At 42.2% G+C, this 23,300-nt stretch overlaps 2 protein-coding genes across 2 annotated transcripts; one reads left to right on the top strand and one right to left on the bottom strand.

Annotated features, from left to right (window-relative positions):
* Nucleotides 1-1,071: 1,071 nt before the first annotated feature.
* On the top strand, nt 1,072-1,998 carry LOC121148340 (olfactory receptor 1509). Its single transcript, XM_040968399.1, has one exon. The coding sequence runs from the start codon at nt 1,072-1,074 to the stop codon at nt 1,996-1,998; it is 927 nt and encodes a 308-aa protein (XP_040824333.1).
* A 2,809-nt stretch (nt 1,999-4,807) lies between these two features.
* LOC121149319 (olfactory receptor 4E1) lies at nt 4,808-5,755 on the bottom strand. Its single transcript, XM_040969839.1, has one exon. The coding sequence runs from the start codon at nt 5,753-5,755 to the stop codon at nt 4,808-4,810; it is 948 nt and encodes a 315-aa protein (XP_040825773.1).
* Nucleotides 5,756-23,300: the final 17,545 nt, after the last annotated feature.

Raw genomic sequence — 23,300 nt, 5'->3', positions numbered from 1 at the left:
AAATAAACAACTCTTTAAAGGGACTGGCACAATGGAAAAGAAGGCTAATCCTCTACTTGGGGTGTTGGGATCCCATATGAGCATTGATTAATGTCCTAGCTGCTCCATATGCAATCTAATTCCCTGCTCATGGCTTGGAAAGGCAGCAGAGGCTGGCCAAGTCCTTGGACCCCTGTACCCACCCTGGAGACCCAGAGGAAGCTTTTAGCTTTAGATTGCCTGGGTTCTGGCAGTTGCTGCCATTTGCGGAGTGAATCAGCCAGTTGAAAACTTTTCTCACTGTCTCTCCACTCTGTAAAATCTGCATTTTAAATAAAAATAAATAAATCTTTAAAATTTATTTTAAATAAGCACTCTGGAAATTGTCATGTCCTTGCATATCAATAATCCATAAAAATTTAACCATTATTTTGCTTTCTATTTCTCTCTCAATGCTTTGTACCTTGTTTGAATGCCACTCATAATCAGTCACAAAGTATCTGTGATTTCCTGTCTCTTGTTTAAAAATACATGTTCTTGAGGTTCATTTAAATTGTTGAATGTAGTTAAATTGTTGTATTTTCCTTGTTGCATAGTATTTTAGGATATGAATTTCCTACAATATTCTGTTCTACTTTGGTAGACATTCCAATACTGAGCTATATAAGGAAAAATGTTCAGGGACGCAATTGGATAGAAGGAATTGCTTTTTAAAAAAATTATTTATGTTTGTTTGAAAGGCAGATGGGGGTGGGGTTAGAGAGAAAAAGAGAGAGGATCTTCCATCTGCTGGCTCACTCCCCAAATGGCTGTGATGGCCAGAGCTGAACTGACTGAAAGTCAGGAACGTCTTTCTGGGTCTCCCATGTGGGTGCAGGAGCTCAAGGGCTTAAGCCATCCTTTACTGCCTTCCCTGGCCATGACATAAGCAGGGAGCTGGATCAGAAGTAGAGTGGCTGGGACTTGAACATCTGCCCATAAGGTATGCTGTGTTGTTGTGAAAGGTTTTACCTACTACTCCAAAATGCTGGCCCCTTAAAGCTGAACGATTTTTTTCTTTTTCCTGTAGAGTTCTTTGGGAGATCTCACTGGATGGACGCTGTAAACCAAACAAGAGTGACTGAGTTTATTTTCTTGGGACTCACTGATAATGGGGTGCTGGAGATCCTGTTTCTCACGGTGTTCTCTATCACTTATGTGCTAACTCTTCTGGGCAACAGTGTCATCATTGTGACCATAGTCTTTACCCCACGCCTCCACACCCCCATGTATTTCTTCCTAAGCAATTTATCCTTTATTGACATCTGTCACTCCTCTGTCACTGTGCCCAAGATGCTGCAGGGTTTGCTTTTGGAGAGAAAGACCATTTTCTTTGACAGTTGCATCGCACAGCTCTTTTTCCTGCATCTTTTTGCCTGTGCTGAGATCTTTCTGTTGACCATCATGGCGTATGACCGGTATGTGGCTATCTGCACCCCGTTACACTACCCCTACGTGATGAACATGAGAGTCTGTGTGCGACTCGTCTTTGCTCTCTGGCTGGGAGGTACTGTCCACTCTCTTGTGCAGACCTTCCTGACCCTTCGCCTCCCGTACTGTGGCCCTAATGTGATCGACAGCTACTTCTGTGATGTGCCCTCTGTCATCAAGCTGGCCTGCACAGACACGTATCTTACAGGAATGCTCATCGTGTCCAACAGTGGAACCATCTCCCTCGCTTGTTTCCTGGCCCTGGTGGCGTCTTACACAGTCATCCTGGTGTCTCTTCGAAAGCAGTCGGCTGAAGGGCGCCGGAAAGCCTTGTCCACCTGCTCGGCCCACTTCATGGTGGTGGCCCTTTTCTTTGGGCCATGTATCTTCATCTACACTCGGCCGGACACCAGCTTCTCCGTTGACAAGGTGGTGTCTGTCTTCTACACGGTGGTCACTCCTTTGCTGAATCCCCTCATTTACACTTTGAGAAACGAGGAGGTCAAGAGTGCCATGAAGCAGCTCAGGCGGACACAAGTGTTTTTGTGATGGGCACTGGGGTTACAAATGTAACTGTGACCACAGAGTGAGAAACCCAAAGAGATGAAGTCATTAGGTAAAATGATCCTGGGGAGGACAAATTTTAGACTTAAAGAGAAAAACTCAACAGCTATGACATGTATGTGGAATTGGGTTAAGCAACACTTGTGATGGCATCTCATAAGGGCACCAGTTTGTATCCATGCTGCTCCACTTAGCATCAAGCTCCCTGCTAATGCACCTGGGAAAGCAGTGAAAGATGGCCCAAGTGTTTGGGTCCCAGCTACCCAGAAGTTCTTGGCCACTGGTTCTGCCTGGCCCAGCCCTGGCCATTGTGGACATCTAGAGAGTGAACTTGTGGATGGAAGATCTCTCCTTTTCTCTCTCTCCCTTTCTCTCTGTAACGCTGTCTTTTAAACAAACAAACAAACAAACAAATAAATAAACAAACGATAAAGGAAATCTATTACATGTATAAAGGAAAAAAATCATGTCGGAATATGTAAGGAAATAGAATCCCTGACAGTTTCCTGAAGGTGCCTGGTTTCACCAGTGTAAACACAGCATTTGGGGGCTACAGTTCAGTTTGTTTCAGAATAGGCACAGCTGTGGGAAGCTCTTCCCTGACCCACGCTGTTCTGGCAACCATTGACTCTGGGAAGCTACGCATCACATTTGGGCTTTTTGCATTGTTATTTGATCTTGCTCTCAAATATATTTTCCATACATTAAACAAGCCTTTATAATTTGTATTAAATTAAACTCCTGCATTTAAATGTGATTCTTTCATTATGTCTTGGTTTGTTTTGCACTTTTGTGACACTTACATGTTTATGGACCCAAGGATGCATCGATAATCTATTTAAAAATAAACTTTTTTTGGGGGGGAAAATCCCAGTCTATATGAAATTGTACCACAAAATTCAAAAATTCAAAATAAACATATAATAAAAGTAAACTTAATTAAATTGATTATATATGTGTGTTATATATGTATATATGTCATAACATAGCATATATTAATCTTGCTGTATAGTTTGACAAGGGTTTAAACATATTTGTTTACGTATTTTCATTTTATTTGAAATGTAGAAAGAGATATTTTTCAACTACTAGTTCTCTTCCCAGATGCCTACAACAGCTAAGGCGGGGCTTCTACAAGAAGTCTCCAGTGTGAATGACTGGGAGGAAACAGGTATTTGAGAAATCATCTGTTGCTTCCAAGGGTATGCATTAGCAATTGTTTATTTTTTATTTTTATGTTTTTGAAGCTTATTTGTTTGAAAATCATAGTTACGGAAAGAGGGAGGAAACCCAGTGGACCATGAGTTAGGCTGAAGTCAGGAGTCAGGAGATTAATCTGGATCTTTTTTTTTTTTAAAGATTTATTTTTATTATTTTTTCATTGGAAAGGCGGATATACAGAGAGGAGAGACAGAGAGGAAGATCTTCCGTCCGATGATTCACTCCCCAAGTGAGCGCAACGGGCCGATGCTATGCCGATCCGAAGCCAGGAGCCTCTTCTGGGTCTCCCACACGGGTGCAGGTTCCCAAAGCTTTGGGCCGTCCTCTGCTTTCCCGGGCCACAGGCAGGGAGCTGGAAGGGAAGCGGGGCTGCCGGGATTAGAACCGGCGCCCATATGGGATCCCGGGCGTGCAAGGCGAGGACCTTTAACCACTTGCGCCACTGCGCCGGGCCCTAATCTGGATCTTTTTTGTGGGTGGAAGGGACCCAACCATTTGGGCCACTTTTGTTGCTTTTTCCAGGCACTTAGTGGATCAGAAGTGGAGCTGCCAGGACACGAATTAGTACCTGTATGGAATGTTATGAACTCAATTCTGGTCTACCACAGAGCTCAGAATAGGAGCCCAGTCACTTGCTCTATCACTGCTGCTTCCTAGGGTTTGTACTGACAGGAAGCTAGCGTCAGGGGGCTAGATTTAGCTATTGGAGCCAGCTATTCTGATGGGGGATGTGGATGTGGCCATTTTAACTATTAGGCTAACTGCTGTTCTTCCTTACTATTCTTGATTTAGACCCCATGGATGGAAAACATTACTTAAATTCTATCACTGGAAATTTTTACACCCTGAAGCTCAAATAATTTTTCAATGGCATTTTGGGACTTTGGGACTGGTATTGCGGCATAGGAGACAAAGCCATCGTCTGTGATGCAGCCATCTCATATGGGCACCAGTTCAAATAACAGCTACTCAAATGGGCCCATACATAGCTTCCTGCTAATGTGCTTGGGAAAGCAGCAGAGGACAGCCAAACTCCTTGGGCCCCAGAATCCATGTGGGAGGCCTGGAAGAAGCTTCTGGCTCTTGGCTTAGGACCAGCAAGCTCTGGTTGTTGTGGTCACTTAAGGAGTGAACCAATGGATGGAAGATCTGTCTTTCCTTCTTTCTTTAAATCTGTCTTTAAAATAAATAATTAACCTTTAAAGAAAAAAGTTTATTATGGTTATATCACTTCCATTTTAATTGGAGAGTAAATAAAAGTCAAATGAGACAGTAAGTTACAATTAAAAGATACAATTTCAAAGCACAAGCAATCCATATGTGGATTAACTCCTCAATTCAAAAGTCTGAATTTAACTTTTTTTATGGGAAAGATTTATTTTTCATCTTAAGAAATGAAAACATGAGCCAATCTTAGATCTTAAAATTATAAATATACAAATAATTATAGACAGAAAGTGTCAGTCTGGTAACAAAGATGTAGTTTATTTTTCAGCAAATCCAAAGTGCAGCAAGTCCTTAAGTCCGTACACTACTTTCCTAGATGTGGAGCATCCTGAGGGCTTAGAGGTTTTCATTTTCCTGCTTTTCTCTCCTGCCTTCCCATTAACTTGTTCAAGGCATTCTTCATGTCTTCATTTCTAAGGGTGTAGATGATGGGGTTCAACAAAGGTGTGACAGCAGTGAAAAACACAGACACCACCTTGTCCTCTGGGAGGCTGGTGGATGGGCGGGAGTAGACGAAGATGCAGTGTCCCAGGAATAGTGTGACCACGGTGAGGTGTGCTGCACAGGTGGACAGGGCCTTCCGCCTGCCCCCTGAGATCTGCTGCCTCAGGTTTACCAGGATGACGGCATAGGACACCACTAAGACCACAAAACAGACCACGGAAATCAGCCCACTGTTGGAAACAATGAGGATCTCAATGATGTGGGTGTCGATACAGGCCAGTTTGATCACCTGAGGGACATCACAGAAGAAATTGTCAATCTTATCAGGACCACAGTAGGGCAGCTTGATAGTAAGGGAGGTCAGGGCTATTGAGTGGACAGTGCCTCCTGTCCACAGGGCTGCTGCCAGGAGTGCACATACCTTCCAGTTCATCACTGTCATGTATTGCAGGGGTTTACAAATGGCCACATACCGGTCATAGGCCATAACAGTGAGCAAGAAGATCTCTGTGCAGGCAAAGAGGTGCAGGAAGAACATCTGGGTCACACAGGCACTGAAGGAGATGAACTTCCCTTCTGACCAGGTGTCTATCAGCATTTTGGGGACAGTGACGGTGGAGTGGCAGACATCGATAAGGGATAGATTGCTGAGGAAAAAATACATGGGGGTATGGAGTCTGCGGTCATAGATGATAGTTATGATAATGAGGATGTTCCCTATCAAGGTCAGGACATAGAAAAGGAAAAACACAGAAAATGCAGCCATCTGCACCTTCTGATTTACAGATAAACCTGTAAGCCGAAAATGTGTCACAATGAAAGTTTGGTTGAGAAGGATAGCCTCTTCCATGTTCTTTGTTGGATACACCTGTCAAAAATTAGGGAAAGAAAAGTCACATTATAGTTCAAAAAATCTTCTTCAGCCATTTGGTTGCTTCATTTGTGTGCTATGACTTTTCTCCAACCAGATTTAATTTTTCAGATTTCCATTCTTCATTTTAAATCATGCTATAACCATAGTGGGTTCTACTCACACATTTTTGTAATAATGGAATTGAGAATCTTGGTTCACTTATAGATGTAAAACAGCTGTGAAGCAGGAGAAATAATTTTACCTGGATTGTAGTGTAGCATTGCTTAGATTTTGGTTGTAGATTTTTTTTTTTAACAGGAGAAGCAATCAAAGTTTTATTTCTTAAATGGGTATTTTGTCCAAGGTCACTGGTCCTTGAACATGGCTGTTGACTGCATTTCTCACTTACCTAACCTATTTGCTCCCTTGTTGGCATTGCCACAGTGCAAATCTTCCTGAGCTAACTTTCCAAAGGCAGCAGCTTTTCACCACGCTGCTAGACAATTGAAAATGTAATGTCCTTTTGAGCATCTCTTTAGAGGAGGCTGAATAAAACCCTGGAGGTCTTGGAAAATCCATGGAATGTGGAGGAAGGCTTGCTTCTCCTGAACCCCTCAGCAAAGGTAGAATTGCCCACCTTTAAACTGGATGTCAGTTCCAGGGAATAGCGTTGCTATCTTCATCTGCTGTGCTTTGCAAAGTCCTATTCTGTTTTTTGGCTTACTGGTCTTTAAGACATGCAGAAGAAAAAAAATATTTTAAATTAGCTTATCTGTGTGGGAAATTGAGGTAGAGAAGGGGATAGAGAGATGTTGGATAACAATTGGATAGAAAGAATGAATACTTGTGACACAGCACAGTGGGTGAAAGTTAACTTACAAGAACCTGTTGTATATTCTATGAAAAATTAGAAGAGAGTATCTCAAAGGTTCCAAAGTAACAATAAAGAACAGGGAATTGCTAACTATCTTGGTTTGTTCAGTAATGCTCCATACATGTGTTGAAATATAGCACTGTGCACCATTAATATGTACAATTATCAAGTTAATAAAACAATGCTTAAGGGTGAAAAAACACAGCATAACCAGAGGTAGCATATCTATGAACCGATCATTACTGCTTCTTTCCGCATAAACCAAGGACATGCCTTACATTGAAGCATAGTATATTAGCCCTTAAAGGAACATATTCTCATTTTACAAATTTTTATAGAACATGAGGCAAAGCAACTGGCTCAAAGTTATGCAGAGGTGGAATTTGAGCTGGCCTAGAGCTCCCATCTCCTGGGCTGGTTGTTCTCCACCATCACCCTGATGTGAATCCTTGTTGCATAATTGGGGAGTTAAGCAGAGTATGTCCTAGTGATCCCCTCGCTCCCCCACGTGTCCTGAGCTAGCTCAAATGAAGGGATCCGTGGGATTTCTTTTTGGACTTGACTCCTTCCTGTCTGCCTTCATGCACAGCCTCCCAAGGGTGGCCCACCTGAGGAGACAGTCTCTTTTGATTCGTTGGGCCTTACTGTCCTGTGCTACTTCTTTCTTATCCTGGGTCACTGTAGGTACCTGTTTCCCATCCCTCAACATCAGGCTTTGCTAGACAGATGAGTCAGTTCCACATGGCCTGTGATTAAAGACTAGAGAAATTGCCTCTTCTGCCCAGTTCTCTTTCTTCTCAAACTCAATATGTGATAACTAGAAACACATAATACACACATAATGTAGCCATGGATTAATTTTACTATTCAGAATTTCTTTCTTAAATCCTTACTTAAAGCTTTTGCTGAAAAAAAAAAAAACCCAAAAAACGATTTTAAGGTTTAATGATTTGCATTAGACTTCATTGTTGCAAAATTAAAGTTGAAGAATTGACCCAGGCTGGGATAAATGGGGTTGCTTTTAAGTTCAGCATGGGAAATTTCTGTTGCACAGGCAAGAGAGGCTGCGCAGATTGAGAACAAGTCTTCAAGCGAGGCTTCTGTTCTCTCCTCTTGGGCTGTGGATGTACCTTTTCAAGCCTTTTTCATCATCGTTTTTTTTTTTTTCTCTACGTGTACAAACCCACAGAAAAGTCATTCTGAAAAGTGTGGCTGTGTCCAACTGCAATAGAAATTTAGCATTCAATTGCAAAGACTATGGTGCATAACACACATCCACCACAGCATGTCAGGAGAACAAATGGCAATGAAAGCTAAAGTGACAGAAATATAAAATATCTGTTAACTCACCCTGGGTTGTTCCCAATGCTCTGAGTGTGTCCAAAAGTTACTGGGTTTTCAGTCCTGTACCTTAAATACCAGGAGTGCTACATTCTGGTACAAACTGTAATTTAATTGAAGCTGAACAACTCAAATAACCCCATTTACCTTGATTTTTCCAAAAGGAGGTTGAAAGCTTGGAATCCTTTTGGTCTTTTTCTTAGAGGATCGTCACAATAGATGTACTTGGGGATATTTTCTGGTGACAGGAAACATCTCAAGATTTTTACAAAAATCATACTTTTACATCCATATTTTCATGTCCTTTATCAAGATGTCAATGCATGTAACTCTGCAGCAAGCTTTTCGACGATTGATTTCCGATAACTCAAGCTATGGTATGGGAATGGTATTTTTTTCTCCAATTTTCCAAACTGCAGCATTGAGCAAAACGGACTAAAAGCCACAACAAATACATTTGCAGACTATTGGTTTATCAAGGCATTTCTAACATAAAACATGACCTGATTATTTAAACAATCCATGTGGCTGAAACCTCCTGTTTTCTTTGCAGCATGTTCTTTAGGTGCAAGTTTTATACTGTTATTTTCAGATGAATGATTCTGCATTTAAGCACCAAAGGGGGAATCTGCAGAAAAAGCAAGCAGCTGGAGTGTTGGCATTGTCCTACCTGATTTATATAGGGTAAATGTCCTGGGGAACTTCTCAGCCATGACATCAGCCTGCTGTAGTCATTGGTTAGAAAAAGTTAATTCCATTGGGGTGGGGAGAGGGAGGGAGTACTGAAGTTACTTTGCAATAGCCAATGACCAAATTTAATTAGAAAACAGGACTTATTTATTTATCCTTTAAAAAAGATTTATTTATTTTTATTGGAAAATCAGATATACAGAGAGGAGAGACAGGAAGATCGTCCCTCTGCTGGTTCACTCTTTAAGTGACTGCAATGGCCAGAGCTGAGCCAATCTGGAGCCAGGAGCGCGGAGCCAGGAGCCTCTTAGGGGTCTCCCACTCAGGTGCAAGGTCCCAAGGCTTTGGGCCATCCAAAACTGCTTTCCCAGGCTACAAGCAAGGAGCTGGATGGAAAGCAGGGCCACCAGGTTTAGAACTGGCACCCATATGGGATCCTGGCTCATGCAAGGTAAAGACTTTAGCTGCTAGGCTGCCGCGCCAGGCCTAGAAAACAGGATTTAATAAACACCTAAATATTAAAAACAAATTTAAGTATGATGAAATGAACTACTATTTTTGTGATTGCCTACTATGTCTTTAGTATTAAGATATGTCCTTTCATATTTTCTTTAATTCATGTAAAAACATGTAGATCAAAGGGGTCGCTAAATTGAGAAAATTTTTTTTAGATTTATTTATTTTCACTGGAGAGTCAGATATACAGAGAGGAGGAGAGACAGAGAGGAAGATCTTCTGTCTGATGATTCAATCCCCAAGTGAGCGCAATGGCTGGTGCTGCGCCAATCTGAAGCAAGGAGCCAGGAACCTCCTCCAGGTCTCCCACGGGTGCAGGGTCCCAAGGCTTTGAGCCATCTTCCACTGCTTTCCCAGGCCACAAACAGGGAGCAGGATGGGAAGTGGAGCTGTCAGAATTAGAACCTGTGTCCACTTGGGATCCTGGCGCATGAAAGGTGAGGATTGAGCCACTAAGCTATTATGCCAGGCCCTAACTTGACAGTTTTAAAATAGGATTCATTCGTTTATTTGAAAGGCAGAATTTGAGAGAGAGAGAGACGGGAGAGTTCTTTCATCTGGCTCAGATCTGGTGGCAGGAGCTCAGGCACTTGGCCCAGCCTTTGCTGTCTTCCCATGCACATTAGCAGGGAGCTGGATCAGAAGCAGCTGTGACTTAAACTGGTGCCCATATGAGATGCCAGTGTTATACTCAGCAGCTTAAACTGCTGTGCCAAAATGCCAACCTCTAATTTGAAACACTGTGACAATGATCAAGAGCTTCAACTCTAAAACCAGTTTATCATGGTGCAAGTTCTAATGTCCTGAATGTGTAAATTCGGGAAAGTTGCTTAACTAACCTCTCTGGCTGTCAGTTTTCTCCCTTGGGAAAAAAAAAAAAAAAAGAAAGAAAGAATAGCAATCAACTTTCCTAAAACTCTTGAATTCTTTACAAAATATGTAGCACTTAATAATAATTGTGTTATCTATATGAGGCAATCATGCAATACGCTATTCCACAGCAACAGTCTACCACCAACTACTTTCTCTGTTTTGATATATAGAATTGACAGTTTAAATTGCTGAAGAGAGGAATGTAAAGAAGAGGGGTAAAGATTATATTCTGAATTTGAGTTTCAATATTAAACAGTCATTTTGGGATAGAAAAGATTTCCTTAGAAAAAGATATGGAGTAGAAATGAACCTTTCAGCTGACTTTCCCTGCCAGTGTAGGCGGGAGTATGCTACTGGAAACACTGGAGGGAATTTACTAAGAGTTAGTACAAATGCTGGATCCCTACACCTTCTGCTTGAACTCTTGTTCCCCAGCTTTCTTGTTAGTTTGATTATTTTTGCTCAAAGACCAGTTTTAGCTGCACTTGTGCTTCCAGATCTTAAAGATATTGTTTTTTTTTGCCAGGATGGGACTTGTGTTGTCATTATGATATCCTTGAAAATGAGGGTACAGACTCCAGCCACCGTGTGCATGTGGTGAGCTGTCCCGGGGCCTGTGTGGGCTCCAGGGACTGTTCCCTTCAGGATGAGTACACTGAGGGGGAAGTCTTGAGGGCTGGGTGGGCCCGGGGCCCACCCTCCGCCTTCATTGAGTGGTGGATGGGATTGGGGAGGGGCGCAACCTTGAGCTTGGGGGTTTAAACTTCCTGGAATCTGTTGTCTGTTGGTGGGTCTCAGGCGGGGGCGTCTCATGTTTGGATCCCTGAACCCAGCCACCATGTGCACGTGGTGAGCAGTCGCTGGGTGGCCAGTGCACCATATGGCACCAGGCTCCGCCTGCTGGCCACCTGGCCTGGACCTCTGGGGTTTTGGTTCTTTGAATTGCTGCTTAGATAGCTGCACATTGAGCCCACTGTGCTTCTTTGATGTGAATTAATCCTAAACATTCCCAGTGACAGTAACTTTTCCTTTGAAGAACTTGTAATTAATGAACAATGCTGACCACTGTACACCAGTCCATGTAAAAGCTAAGGCTCAGGGCTTGTTTAGCAGGATCATATCCTATTACCTGACATGATGATGGATCTGGAGACGGGTCACATTAAGCAGGGCCGTGAAATTAACTAGCACTTGAGAGAACTATATCTAGAGGTAGATTCTGTGGGGGATATGTGGGCCAAACCCTGTGATAATTCTAGGTTAGCTCAAGAGTTGAGGTGGTGATGGACTAAGCTAGTTGTGACCAAGGAGCCTGCCATCAATCACAGGTAAAGGAACCGACAACAGTCTGGACTGGCCAAGGCAGTAGCACCCAAATGTGCATCCTGAATAGGGTGTGGGATGGGCCAGGTTGGAACGTTCACCAGCTCATACAAGGCCAAATGGAAGGCCAGAATTTGGTGGAACCTGGCCTAAAACCCAATAGCATGTATGAGAACTGGGTCTGGGAGAGGATCAAGTGGAGGAACTTGGGAAACACACTTGGTGAGTCATAGCTCCCACTGGTGAACATGTGGTCCAGACCTGGGGGTCAGACAAGCTGGGCAAAGTAGCTCAAAAAGCTGGCAAATATGTCAATTGGCAATGGAACAGGGTGGACCGGGTAGGACTGAGCAAACCTTATCCCACAAGTGAAACTAGAGGCCAGAATGGAGCACAGGTAATGCTGAGCTAGGTTCTTGCACCTACTGGTCTACGTGAGCCAGGTATATTTAGCCACAGTGTCTAAGGCAGGGGTCGGGGCAGGTGAGGGGCTGAGCCAAGCTGAGCCAGAGCAACCACTGGCATGCATGTGATCTACGGCTGGGAACAGGCCCGGTTGGGGAGCTAAGGGGACACCCTAACTGGGTTGAGGTTTCCACAAAGGGGCACATCGGCTGGAATGGGGGCTGTGTTCTGATCAGGAAATGGTTGTAGTCTCCCTTGTCACAAGTGTGGACTGGGACTGGACGCACCGAGCCGGGTTAGACTCCAACACTATCTGGTCTTCTGGAGGACCAGGATAGCTGTGGGATGGACTAGGCTAGGTCTCAACCTCTACTGAGCCATGTATGAGCCATATGTGGATATAGACGAGCCATTGCTGGGCTGTAACATCCAACAGCAAGAATCAGCTTGGGTGAAGGCCAGTCAGGAAAAGCCACTGTTTCTGCTATGACTGGAGGAGAACTGAGTAGGGCTGGCTCATGGACCCCCTGGAATGTGAAAAATCTGGCATTGGGAGAGGTTCTGATGGAGGAGCCTGGGCAACTCCTCTGGCAGGACACAGACCTGGCAGGTAAGCACAAGAAGCACGATTGGAAACAGCCCAGAATAAGTCATGGAAAGTTACCCACTGGCATACATTTGGCATGGGTCGGAGGCAGACCAGGCTGAATCAGTTCATTTCATCCACTGACAAATCCAAGCACCAGAACAGTGTGGGTCGAGCCAGGTATGGCCGCGACAAAAACCAGTGCACAATATGGAATGCCAAGGTGAGGTTGCCTGTACTGGAGGTGACCACAGCACCCAACCAGCACACGTGAGAACCAGGAAGGGAGGGGAGTGGAACCAGCAGGGGGAATATGGAGGGGTTCCCTTGTTGGACAGCTACTCCTGTTGGAGAGCATGAGCTGGGATGAGTGTAGACCAGACTAAGCAGGGCTACAACATCTGTGCCCCTCATGAGGACTTGATCAGGTAAAAGCCAGGCTGGGCAGATTGTTCCTACTGGTGTAAACAAAAAATAGAGTGGGTGAGGGTTGTTTTGGCTTAGCCACAGCATCAGCTGGCAGAAGCTGGCACTGGGGGCTAATTCTGACAAGTCTAACCACAGAACCACCTGGAGAGTGCATAATCCGGGAGTGGGAGAGACCTGGGAGGGAAATAGTGGGCTCCTCTCTCTTGGGTTACCACTTCCATGGGAGGGCACAAAAACTAGGACAGGGGCTGGAGTGGCTAGACATAGAGGCACCCAACAACATCCATGAGGGCTGGATAATGGAGCTGGTTAGATGGAACTAAGTGTTAATACCCATTGACATGTATGAGAGCCGAATGGGGTGTGGGACAGACTGGACTACTCTGCTACACATACTGGCAAACCAGGGTAGGGGACGGGCCTGGTGGGGGTTATTGTGGGTTGCTCCGACTATGCTGCAGTTCCCACTGGTTTATGTGAGGGCAGAGTATGTGCTTGGTAGAACCAGGCTGGACTGCAAACACCCATGGTTCTAGTTGAAGTCAGGGCTGAAAACAACCAACCCAGCAATTGCAACCACCAGCTGATTGGAGCGATGGACTGTGCCAGGCCTTGTACTTGCTAGTACATACAAGAATCTGGTCTGGGAACACCTCAGACAAAGTTTTTTTGGGAATCTCCCCAATCAAACTGCCAGACTTAGAACCCTAACCATGAAAAGACAGGAGACAGAACAAGTCAATCAACCACCTCAGCCATTGTTGGCAGTGAAAAACTGGGCAAACAGAGATTCTATGATGGACTATGTCAATCAGATGATTCTGCAAAGACCTTATCATGCTTGGAGTGGTGAGATTGGCATCAATTCATAACTGGTGAACTATCAAAACCACTTAAGCAAGAATCTCAGAGCATGTCCCACATCTGGGACCTGGGGTGGGTGGAAGACTGGGTGAGGCTTCTCCCTCAATATCTCCCTTTACCTCAGATACATGAAGGAAACAATATGAAAATATTAGTCTTACCCACTCTCCTGTAGCCCTTGAACCTTTTTACCATAATTAACTATGTAAAGATTGTAAAAAATATAATAAAAAATAGAAAAAAAAGAATCAGGGTACAGTTTAAGAAAATAGGCTAGTTATGCTGATTCTTTATGCCTGTGTTGAAATGTCTTTTGATACGCCTTATATAGCATGGGCAGTACAGCAAGTGATGTCCAGCTGATCATGAGGCAATCATGTCACCATTGAAATTGGTAAAAGGCAACACTGAGAAATGCAACTTTGGCTTCTTCACATGTGTCTCTGTTTTTTCTCCTTATCTCTTGGTAGCTTCTGCCTTCACCCCACTTGGCACACTTCACTAGGGGTCTTCACTCTACTAATCTATGATGTTTGATTGATGAGTTTAAGCCATTTACATTCAGGGTTAGTACAAATAGGTGGTAATTTGGTCTTGTCATTTTAGGAATGGGTTGTTCATTGTTTTAGTGTTCTGTTTTTGTTTTACTGGGATGTTCTTCGCATTTGCCCTTGGTTTTGATGGGTGCTATTCCTTTTCTCTGTCAAGAAAACATCTTTAAGCATCATTTGTAGGGCAGGTTTGGAAGAAGCATATTCTTTCAACTTTTCTTTACTGTGGAAGAATTTTATTTAATTTTCAAAGGCAAAAAATAAATAAAAAAAAAGCCTTGCTGGGTATGTTATCCTGGATTGACTATTTTTTTCTTTTAGAATCTAGAATATGTCTCTCCATTCTCTTCTGACCTGTAATTTCCTGTGAGAGGTCTCCTGTGAGTTTTATAGGTATTCCTTCATATATTAGTTGATGTTTCTTCCTGTGCATGTTTAAGTATCCTTTCCTTATGTTTGACTGAAGAGAGCTTGATTATCATGTGTCTTGGTGAATATTGGTGTTGGTCAAGCCTGTTGGGAGTTCTGTGCTCCTCCTGAATGTTGTTTCCCAAAGCTTTCTTAGATGAGGGAAATTTTCCCTTATTATTTCATTAAATACATTTTTAACTCAGCTTCTCTTTCTGTACCTTCTGGGACTACCATAACTCTTATATTTGGCCTTTTAATAGGGCTTTCAGGTCTTGAATACTTTGTTTGGCCTGATTCAGCTCTGTTTCCAGCTTTTTGTTTGTTTCCCCCTGGTGACAGGGAATATCTTCCAATTTTGAGATTCTTTTGCTTACTTCATTCTATTTTGGAGACTCTCCACTGCGGTTTTAATTTGCTCCGCTGTATTCTTAAGTTCTGATTTTTGAGCTTTCATTGGATTCATTTCTAGTGTGAGATATTCCTTGAATATCTTGAATGCCTGCTTTACATATTTCTTGTTGTTGATAAGAAGTTTTATAACAAGTGTTTTGAATTCTGTATCCCTTATTTTCTCAGTGTCTTCCTCAGTGAATACTGAGGTTGGTAAAGCCTTTTGCTCCTTTTCAGGGGAATGCTCAATAATACTCATTGTACCTTTGTGTCTTCTTTTGCTCTTGGTCATTGTACTTCTGGTTAGCAGAGCCTTCTCCTTTGGGCAGCTTTCTAAGCTGTGTTACCCTCAGGTCTACAGTTTGGTTTTACTTATTGCAGTTGGTACACGGCTCTTTGTAGTCACTTGTGCCACTCCCTCCAGCAAGATCCAGGTCTGGGTTCTTAGGTTAGATTTCCACCATGGCCTCCGTAGCCCCAGCTCCTGGCTCCTTACAATGAGGGGCCCATACATAATAGATAACATGGAAGTCTCATGCAATGGGAGGATTTTAGACAGGACATGTTAGAGAATTTGTGCTTATAATGGGTTATCATGAGAGGGTTAAGGGAAACAGAATTTTTTTTTTTTTGGGAAGAATGCATCAGTAAGTGGGGGATAATTCAACAATTGAGTATTTTAATGATAGAGAGAATAGAAAAATATTTAACTGACAAAATTAATGACACATGCAGCTAGGATATGGGTGTATGTGATTATTTTTGTGGTTTGGACATAATCTTGTACTGTGGCCAGACAGGTCTATGGGAGGTCTTGTACTTGTCTTGCTCCATTATGGCACGGAGTGGCCTTTTCAGATATGACTTGTCTGAGAGATTGAAGAGAGGAGATTATCAGGGCCTACCTGTGAGGGATGGACTAGATTCTAGGCCCACCAATGTCTGTAACCATGATAGATCACTTTCTAGCTGTCAGGGGCTGCTTTTCTCTTTGTTGGTTCTCCTCACTGACAGCAGAGAAAGTCAGGCACTGTGGCATTTGCCTGTGTTACCATATTGTTGAAATTTTTAAAAAGAGTTTTTAAGATTTTTTTTAGAAAGATTCATTTATTTTTATTGAAAGGCAGATTTACACACACACACACACACACACACACACACACACACACACACAGATGGAGAGAAAGATCTTTCATCCACTGATTCACTTCCCAAATGACTGCAATCCCCACCTTGTTGTCCCTTGTTGTCCCCACCTTGTTGTTCCTTGCTGGCTTTAATCTTAATCTTTAGCTTTGTCTCTGAGCTTTTCTGCTTCTAATTATATGCCATTATCCTGCTTTACCCTGGTTCTTGCTGCACAGTTTCTTTCCTGCAGATTGTTTCTTCACTGTCTTGATTTCTATTTGTTATTTTTTTTAATGCAGAATCTTCTTAGCTGCATAATCCCATATTTTTTCTGACTTTGTTTTTCTTGCACATACTTTTGGGATCTTATCCAGAAAGTCTGCGCCTATACCAATGTGCTGACTTGTTTTCCCTATGTTTTTTTTATAGCTGTTTCCTAGTTCATGGGCTTATATTGAGGATCTTGGATCAATCTTGAGTTGATTTTTGCACATAGAGAGAAGTGGAGACCTGTTTTCATTATTCTTCTATATATGCATGTCCAGTTTTGCCAAAGCTATCATGGAAAAGAAGATCCCTTCTATTTATGTTCTTGGCACATTTGTAAAAAAAAAATCAGTTTGTTGCAAGTATGTATATTAACTTCTGGGTTCTCTATTCTGCTTCATTGGTCTCTGTGTCAGTTGTTATGTCAGCTGTTTTAGTTGCTAAAGTAGCTAATTTTATTTTGAATTTTAGTTTCATTTGTTCACTTTTCTCATATTCATGTATAGGAAAATTTTGAGTTAAAGGTAAAGATTTATGGAGTTATTTGTAAGGCATTTTAAAATCAAAGACTGACTCAATATCAACCTGTAATGAATGTGAATATTTTTCAACCATTCCACCAGGAAGAAGAGGGCAATTAATTTAATTGTCAAAGCTGATTTAAAAACTTCTGGGAGAAGCTCAAACTTTCAGGGTAAGTTCAAGGATTAGGTAGAAAAACCTGCATCACAATATCCTTTTTTAAAAAAAAATAAAATAAGTTATTTGTTTATTAGAAGAAAAAGAAACAGAGCACACCAAAGTGCTGGGTTACTTCCTAAATGCCCTCGCTGGCTTGACTGGACCAGGCCTGATGTCAATAACTAGGAATATAATCCAGGTCTCCATGTCAGTGACAGGAATCCAATTACTTGAGCCATCACTGCTTCCTCTTTGGGTTTGCAGGAAGCTGGAATCAGGAGTCATGGCCACAGGTCAAAGCCAAGTGCTGATGTGAGATGTGAGCATCCCAACTACCAGGCTAAGTTCATAGTTCCAATGATCAGCTTTTTTAAGATTTAATTTTTTATTTATTTGATAAGCAGAACTGCAGAGAAGGGGTAGAGGAAATGAGAGGAAGAGGGAGGTGGAGAGAGAGAATGAATGCGAGTGAGTGAGATAAAAAGTTGACTTTTCCATCTGCTGGTTCACTCCCTAAATGGCTGAAGCTGTACAGGCCAAAGGCAAGAACCCATAGCTTCTTCTGGGTCTTCAAGGTGGATTTAGGGGCCCCAAAACTTTGGCCATTCTTTGCTACTTTCCAAGGCCTATTAGCTGAGAGCTGGATAGGAAATGCAGCAGCTGGGACTTGAACTGGTGTTTTATGGGATGCTGGCATTATAAGTAGTGGCTTAATCTGATATGCTACAATGCTGGCTTCCCAACTGATCAGATTTTCAAACAGGATACAACTATTAATAAATAATTTCGAATCAGGAATACCCAATGGAGGCTCTTGGTCTGTGCAGATGTGCATAGTTCCCTAGTTTAGGTGAGCAGGCACAGGCTTCTTCTTTGGGAAAGGGAAGGAATGTAGCTGGAGGCAGATGACCTAAGTCATGAGTAGTGATGTGTGAAGGGAAAGAAGCAATCTTGCCTGCTGAGAAACTGAACGATTTTTGTACAGCCTGAGGCACCATTAAGGTTAGTGTGAATCCTGCAACTGATTTACTTAGCTTTGTAGTCTCTTGGCACATGTCCTAGAGAAAAGGCAATAAGCCTTGATGATTTGCTTGTATTTGTATTGGTATCTCCAAGGCTTGTCAAGACTTCTCACAAATCAGAAAGGAAAAAGAGCTTGTAAATCTAGAAAACTGACAGGTTTTGTACGAGCTATTGTGCTCAATGAGAATCTGCTACTTTTGCTTGTAAATGACAGTTAAGGTGGAGAAGGACTAGTGATCTATCTCCTGTGAGAGGGTTTTCATGTGAAACAGGGATTCAGTGGCTTCAGATGTCTCCTGTGATAGAAGAAAATGGGACTTAAAGCTTAGATTTTTAAAAATTTATTGTTTATTGATTACATTGCATTATGTGACACAGTTTTATAGGCTCTGGGATTCCCCCCTTCCCTCCCCAAAACCCGCCCCACCCCCCATGGTGGATTCTTGTTGCATTACTACAGTTCAAATTCAGTAGAGATTAAAGCTAAGATTTTTAAAGATTTATTTTATTTGAAAGATGAGAAAGAGAGAGAGAGACGGGGTTGGGAGGGGGAGAGAGAAAGAGAGAGAGAGAGAGAGAGAGAGAGAGAGAGAGAGAGAGAGAGAGAGAGAGAATGGAGTTGAGCTTGTCCAAGCCAGGAGCTTCTTGGTTTTCCATGTGAGTGTTGAGGCCCAAGAGCTTGAGCCATCTTGGATTGGCCTCCTATACCACTGCACTGGCTCCTGAAGCTTAGATTATAATGTAATTGATTTTATTACTCAAGAATCACTTCTTGTTTGGGAATGAGGAAGAACAGTGGATTTTTAGCCAAAACCTGAACTACCATTTCTTGAAATACTTCCTTAAGAATCCAATCACTATTTGGATGGCTAGAATGGATTATTAAGGCTCTTTGAACCAAAGCATTGCATGAAGGTAAAAAAGACCCCAAATGTAAAGTACAAGTGGATATTCTGAGATGAAAAGCCTGTCTATGCTTTAAAACACAGGTGGGGACATTTGTAGTTTTGTTATAAGCTCAGGAGACAGAGACGAACAAAACTGTCTGGAAGTTTCCTGGTAAGGCAGGAGAGTCAGTGAAGGACCTGATATTTGTTGAATGTATTCCATGTGCCAGAGCCCCTTCTGTGCATCATTTAATTCTCTTATCTACTCACAGGCAGCTACTGTAATTGCGACTTACCTGAAGCTGAGGTATGCTAAGCTACATGAATACAGTCAATCTGTCTCAGATCTGGGATTAGATTTGAGTTCTGAGCCTGTACTCTAGTGTACTATTTTGCTTCCCTGAGAAGAGAGATGACCCTTAAATACTTAAAATTCTCTTCCAGGCCTGGTTCAATGATTCAATGGCTAAATCCTCCTCTTGTGAGAAAGTACCACTAGACCACCAGGGAGGTGCTAAATCCTCCTCTTGCAAGTGCAAGGTTCACATGTGGACCCTGGTTCATGTCCTGGCTGCTCCACTTACTAGCCATCTTCCTGCTTGTGGCATGATAGGGCCGTGGAGGATGTTCCAAAGCCTTGAGACCCAGAAGAAGCTCCTGGCTCCTGGATTCTGATTGGCTCAGCTTTGGTTGTTGCAACCATTTGGGGAGTGAACCAGTAGATGGAAGCTCTCTCTTTCTGTCTCTTCTCTCCATACATTTTAACTGCCTTCCCATTAAGATAAATAAATCTTTAGATTTTTTTTTCTATTGTAGAGAATGCATAACAGATAAAGAAGAGAATCTGTTCCTGTTGAGGGATAAATACATTTATGAAAACATGGTTTATGAGCTAAAATTTAAGCCAGATTGGAAGAAAATTTTAAGCATTTAAGGGTCACCTTTCTTCTCAGAGAAGCAAAAATGATATACTAACGAATATAGGCTCAGAGCTCAAATCTAATCCCAAATTTGAATTACTATATTGCTAACATAGAGGAAAAAATGGTAGTGATAGATGGGATTAATATCTTTGAAAATAAAAGGGGGCATGCTATAATTTTTTTGAGACTTCAAATTTCTATCTAATGGCATACATTTTAACAATACCACCACCACCAACAAAAAAAGAGTATTTGAAACTTGGTTTGATATACTTCATCAAGTCTTGTGATGAAATTCAAGGTTAGAACATAGTTACTTTGCTCATAAGATAAATCTAAAGTAAGAAACATGTTCAGGTACTATGGCATAGCAGATTCAGTCTCTGCTCAGGACACCCACCTCCTATATTGAAGTGCCTAGGACCAAGTTCTGCCTGTGCTTTCAATCCAGCTTCTTGATAATGCACAAGGAGGTAAATGATGGCTTAAGTACTTGACTCCCTGCTACCAGTGTGGGAAGCTTCAAATAAATGGCTTTGGTTTGATCCATATTGGGGGCATTTGATGAGTGAACCAGTGAATAGATGGTCTCACACTCCTTCCATTCTTCCCTCCCCTCATTCTGGCATTATCTTTCAAATAAATAAGAGTAAATAAATATTTTAAGAAGCCCATTTAAAAATGACATTAAAAGATCAGTTTCTTTTAATTTCATATGCATAAAGGCAAATATGGGAAAGGTAGCTCTGCATGTTAGGAAACATATAACTAAGAATCCCAAGGAAGATTAAGTGATACCGTAAGAATGCCTGTCAATTTGAATTATTTATGCATCACAGGTCTGGACAGATTAGATTCCAGTGTGTTGGGCTTTCTTACAGAGGAATATTTCTTTGGTTTTCTTTGAAAACTCCAAGAGAGCAAGAGAGACGTTAAGAATATTAGAGGTTATTCCTTCCACTTTCCTCCCAGGAGCATTGGCAGGTAGCTAGTTCAGAAGCACAGTGGCTGAGAATGCAATCAACACTCCATGATCCCATTGCAAGCAGTGGGTTTAACTGATGTGCCACAAGATTGGACCCTATGAACTTTTTGAATATATATCATAGGAATGGAATTTATGCACAAAACAAATTTCTCTAGTTTGTAAAAAAAAAAAAAAAGAATATTAGAGGTCAGGAAAAGAACTCAAATTTAAAAAAAGTTTTAACCAGAAAATGAGAAAACAATTAGTTCAATATCAATCTCTTCTGTATTTCTAATTTTATGTAATAAATTTATTTTTATTTTTGATGATGTTTACATAGTTGAGAAGGACTGTTGATCACTGTTTAGGGTGGTAAGGGTCAAGGAATAGGGAAAAGTGGATGAGACAATTGCTTTCAGTTTTTTTTTCTTCTTGTGTTTGAGGGAATGAAGAAGAGAAGGGAGGGAGGGCAGTTCTGAACAGCTTAACTGCATCACTACCCAGGCATATGGGATGGCTACTTGGTGTCATCCTAGGGTCCCCAATGTGGAGCATGTTCTAAGGGTACTGTTAAAGTGGTTTTGATAGTTCTGAGATGCTATTGATTTTGTTGCTCTAAGGGTGAGGAAATCTTTTTAAGGCCTATTGGCTGACATAGTCCACCTTAGAGTCTCAACTTGCTCAGAAACTTGCTGTCAAATCTTGGCCAGAAGAATTGTCCAATTTGTTTTGTCCTCCACGGTGCAAGATGTCTGCTGCAGGCCTTAATGATCTGTCATGTCCCCATGTGCATCTGGGCATGCTGTTCACTGCTCAGGCTTTAACAACCAAGGAGGCCTAGATCTACATAGACTCCACTGTCAGACCACAGATTCTGTCGGCGCTAGACAATAGTAAAGCTACACAGGCATAAGGGGGGAATCAGGAGCCACAGCCTCTTAACAGAAGGTTGCGCATATGGAGGGGCGGGGGGAGACCTCAGAGTGGAGCAGGTGGACAGGAGGAGGCTCATATCCCAACCCTGAAGACTCCCAGATCCTCACCAAGGACACCAAGGACTACATCCCAATTGCCAAGGAGACCATGGGGAATAGGAATGCCTTCGGAGGCCGAGAACTCTGAGGTCACCCACCCCCATCTGGAGCTTCCACAGGGGATGGAAGAAGTCCAAACTCTGCCATGCAGAAGCAAGCATCATTGGAATGACAACCAGGAGCCCTGAGTGGTCTGCAGAAACAGAAGAATAATAAACTTCCTTCAGGGCTAGGGAGGCGAGCTTTCTCTGGTCCTCACCTCCATAGATTTTAAAACTGTGGTACAGGGAAGCCAGGATGACGAAGAGTGATATGAAAACGAAGCAATGTGTAAAGCAATTTCAGGAAAGGGAATATTTTCTTTCTTTATTTTTTCAGAATTTATTTTTATTTAAAAGGCAGATTTTTTATTAATTACATTGCATTATGTGACAGTTTCATAGGCTCTGGGATTCCCCCAACCCCTCCCCCATACCCTCCCCCCATGGTAGATTCCTCCACCTTGTTGCAGCATTACAGTTCAAATTTAGTCAAAGTTCTTTCATTGCAAGCATATTCCAAGCAAAGAATCTAGCATCTAATTGTCCAGATAAATTCAGCAGTTTCTTGGCAGAATATTCTGGCAGAATATCATCCCGATCAGTTAAAAGCCCCAACATAACATCAACAACATGTTACAACATTATGGAATTAATTGACATGTATTGAGTAACCAATATGTTAAAAAATGCAAATTCTTAACCACATCCTGTGACTATTTCATTGACATTTCGATTCTAGTTTATATACAACCAGCTTCTATACACCTTAAAATGGCTATAGGGTACTGTTCAGCTGTCTTTGTCTATCCTCATTTTAGTATTTAGCAGTTTATAGCATTGAAGCATAATTCTACTGAACTTGGTAGATTTTAGGAGAGTCTAAACTGGCTTATAACTCTAGCAAGGCATATGTCAACAGTTGAGGTGTAGAACTGTTTTAGGAGGGGTGTGAGGAGAAATCTTCAATACCCTAGTGAGGGGTAGCTATTCTCTGTGTCCTACCTAGTAAAGTATATGTGAATCCACGCTGACTGTTTCCTGTCTGGTTCTAAGTTTTCCTTGTTGATCTCTGTGTATCTATTCTAATTTTGTTTGTTTGTTTGTTTTGGGAGGGCTCTGGAACGACCCTGATGGTCATTGCGAGAGAGGATGGGGATCCAAAGTTGGAATTAAGTAAGGACCAGAGAAAGCTCCTCTCCCTAGTCCTGAAGGGAGTTTATTGTTCTTCTGTTTCTGTGGACCGCTCAGGGCTCCTGGCTGTTGCTCTGATGTAAAAGGCAGATTTTTACAGAGAGAGAAGGAAAGACAGAGACAGAGAGAGAGCTAGAGCAAGAGAGA

The sequence above is a fragment of the Ochotona curzoniae genome, unplaced genomic scaffold (genome assembly GCF_017591425.1).
Source record: "Ochotona curzoniae isolate NIBS_2020 unplaced genomic scaffold, NIBS_Ocur_1.0 scaffold_4701, whole genome shotgun sequence".
NCBI lineage: Eukaryota > Metazoa > Chordata > Mammalia > Lagomorpha > Ochotonidae > Ochotona > Ochotona curzoniae.
The sequence above is the reverse complement of the archived record's forward strand: the minus strand, read 5'-3'. Positions and strand labels throughout refer to the sequence as shown.

Excerpts from the sequence above, each read along its gene's own strand:
- LOC121148340 (XM_040968399.1), top strand. The coding sequence starts at position 1,072 with ATGGACGCTGTAAACCAAACAAGAGTGACTGAGTTTATTTTCTTGGGA.
- LOC121149319 (XM_040969839.1), bottom strand. The coding sequence starts at position 5,755 with ATGGAAGAGGCTATCCTTCTCAACCAAACTTTCATTGTGACACATTTT.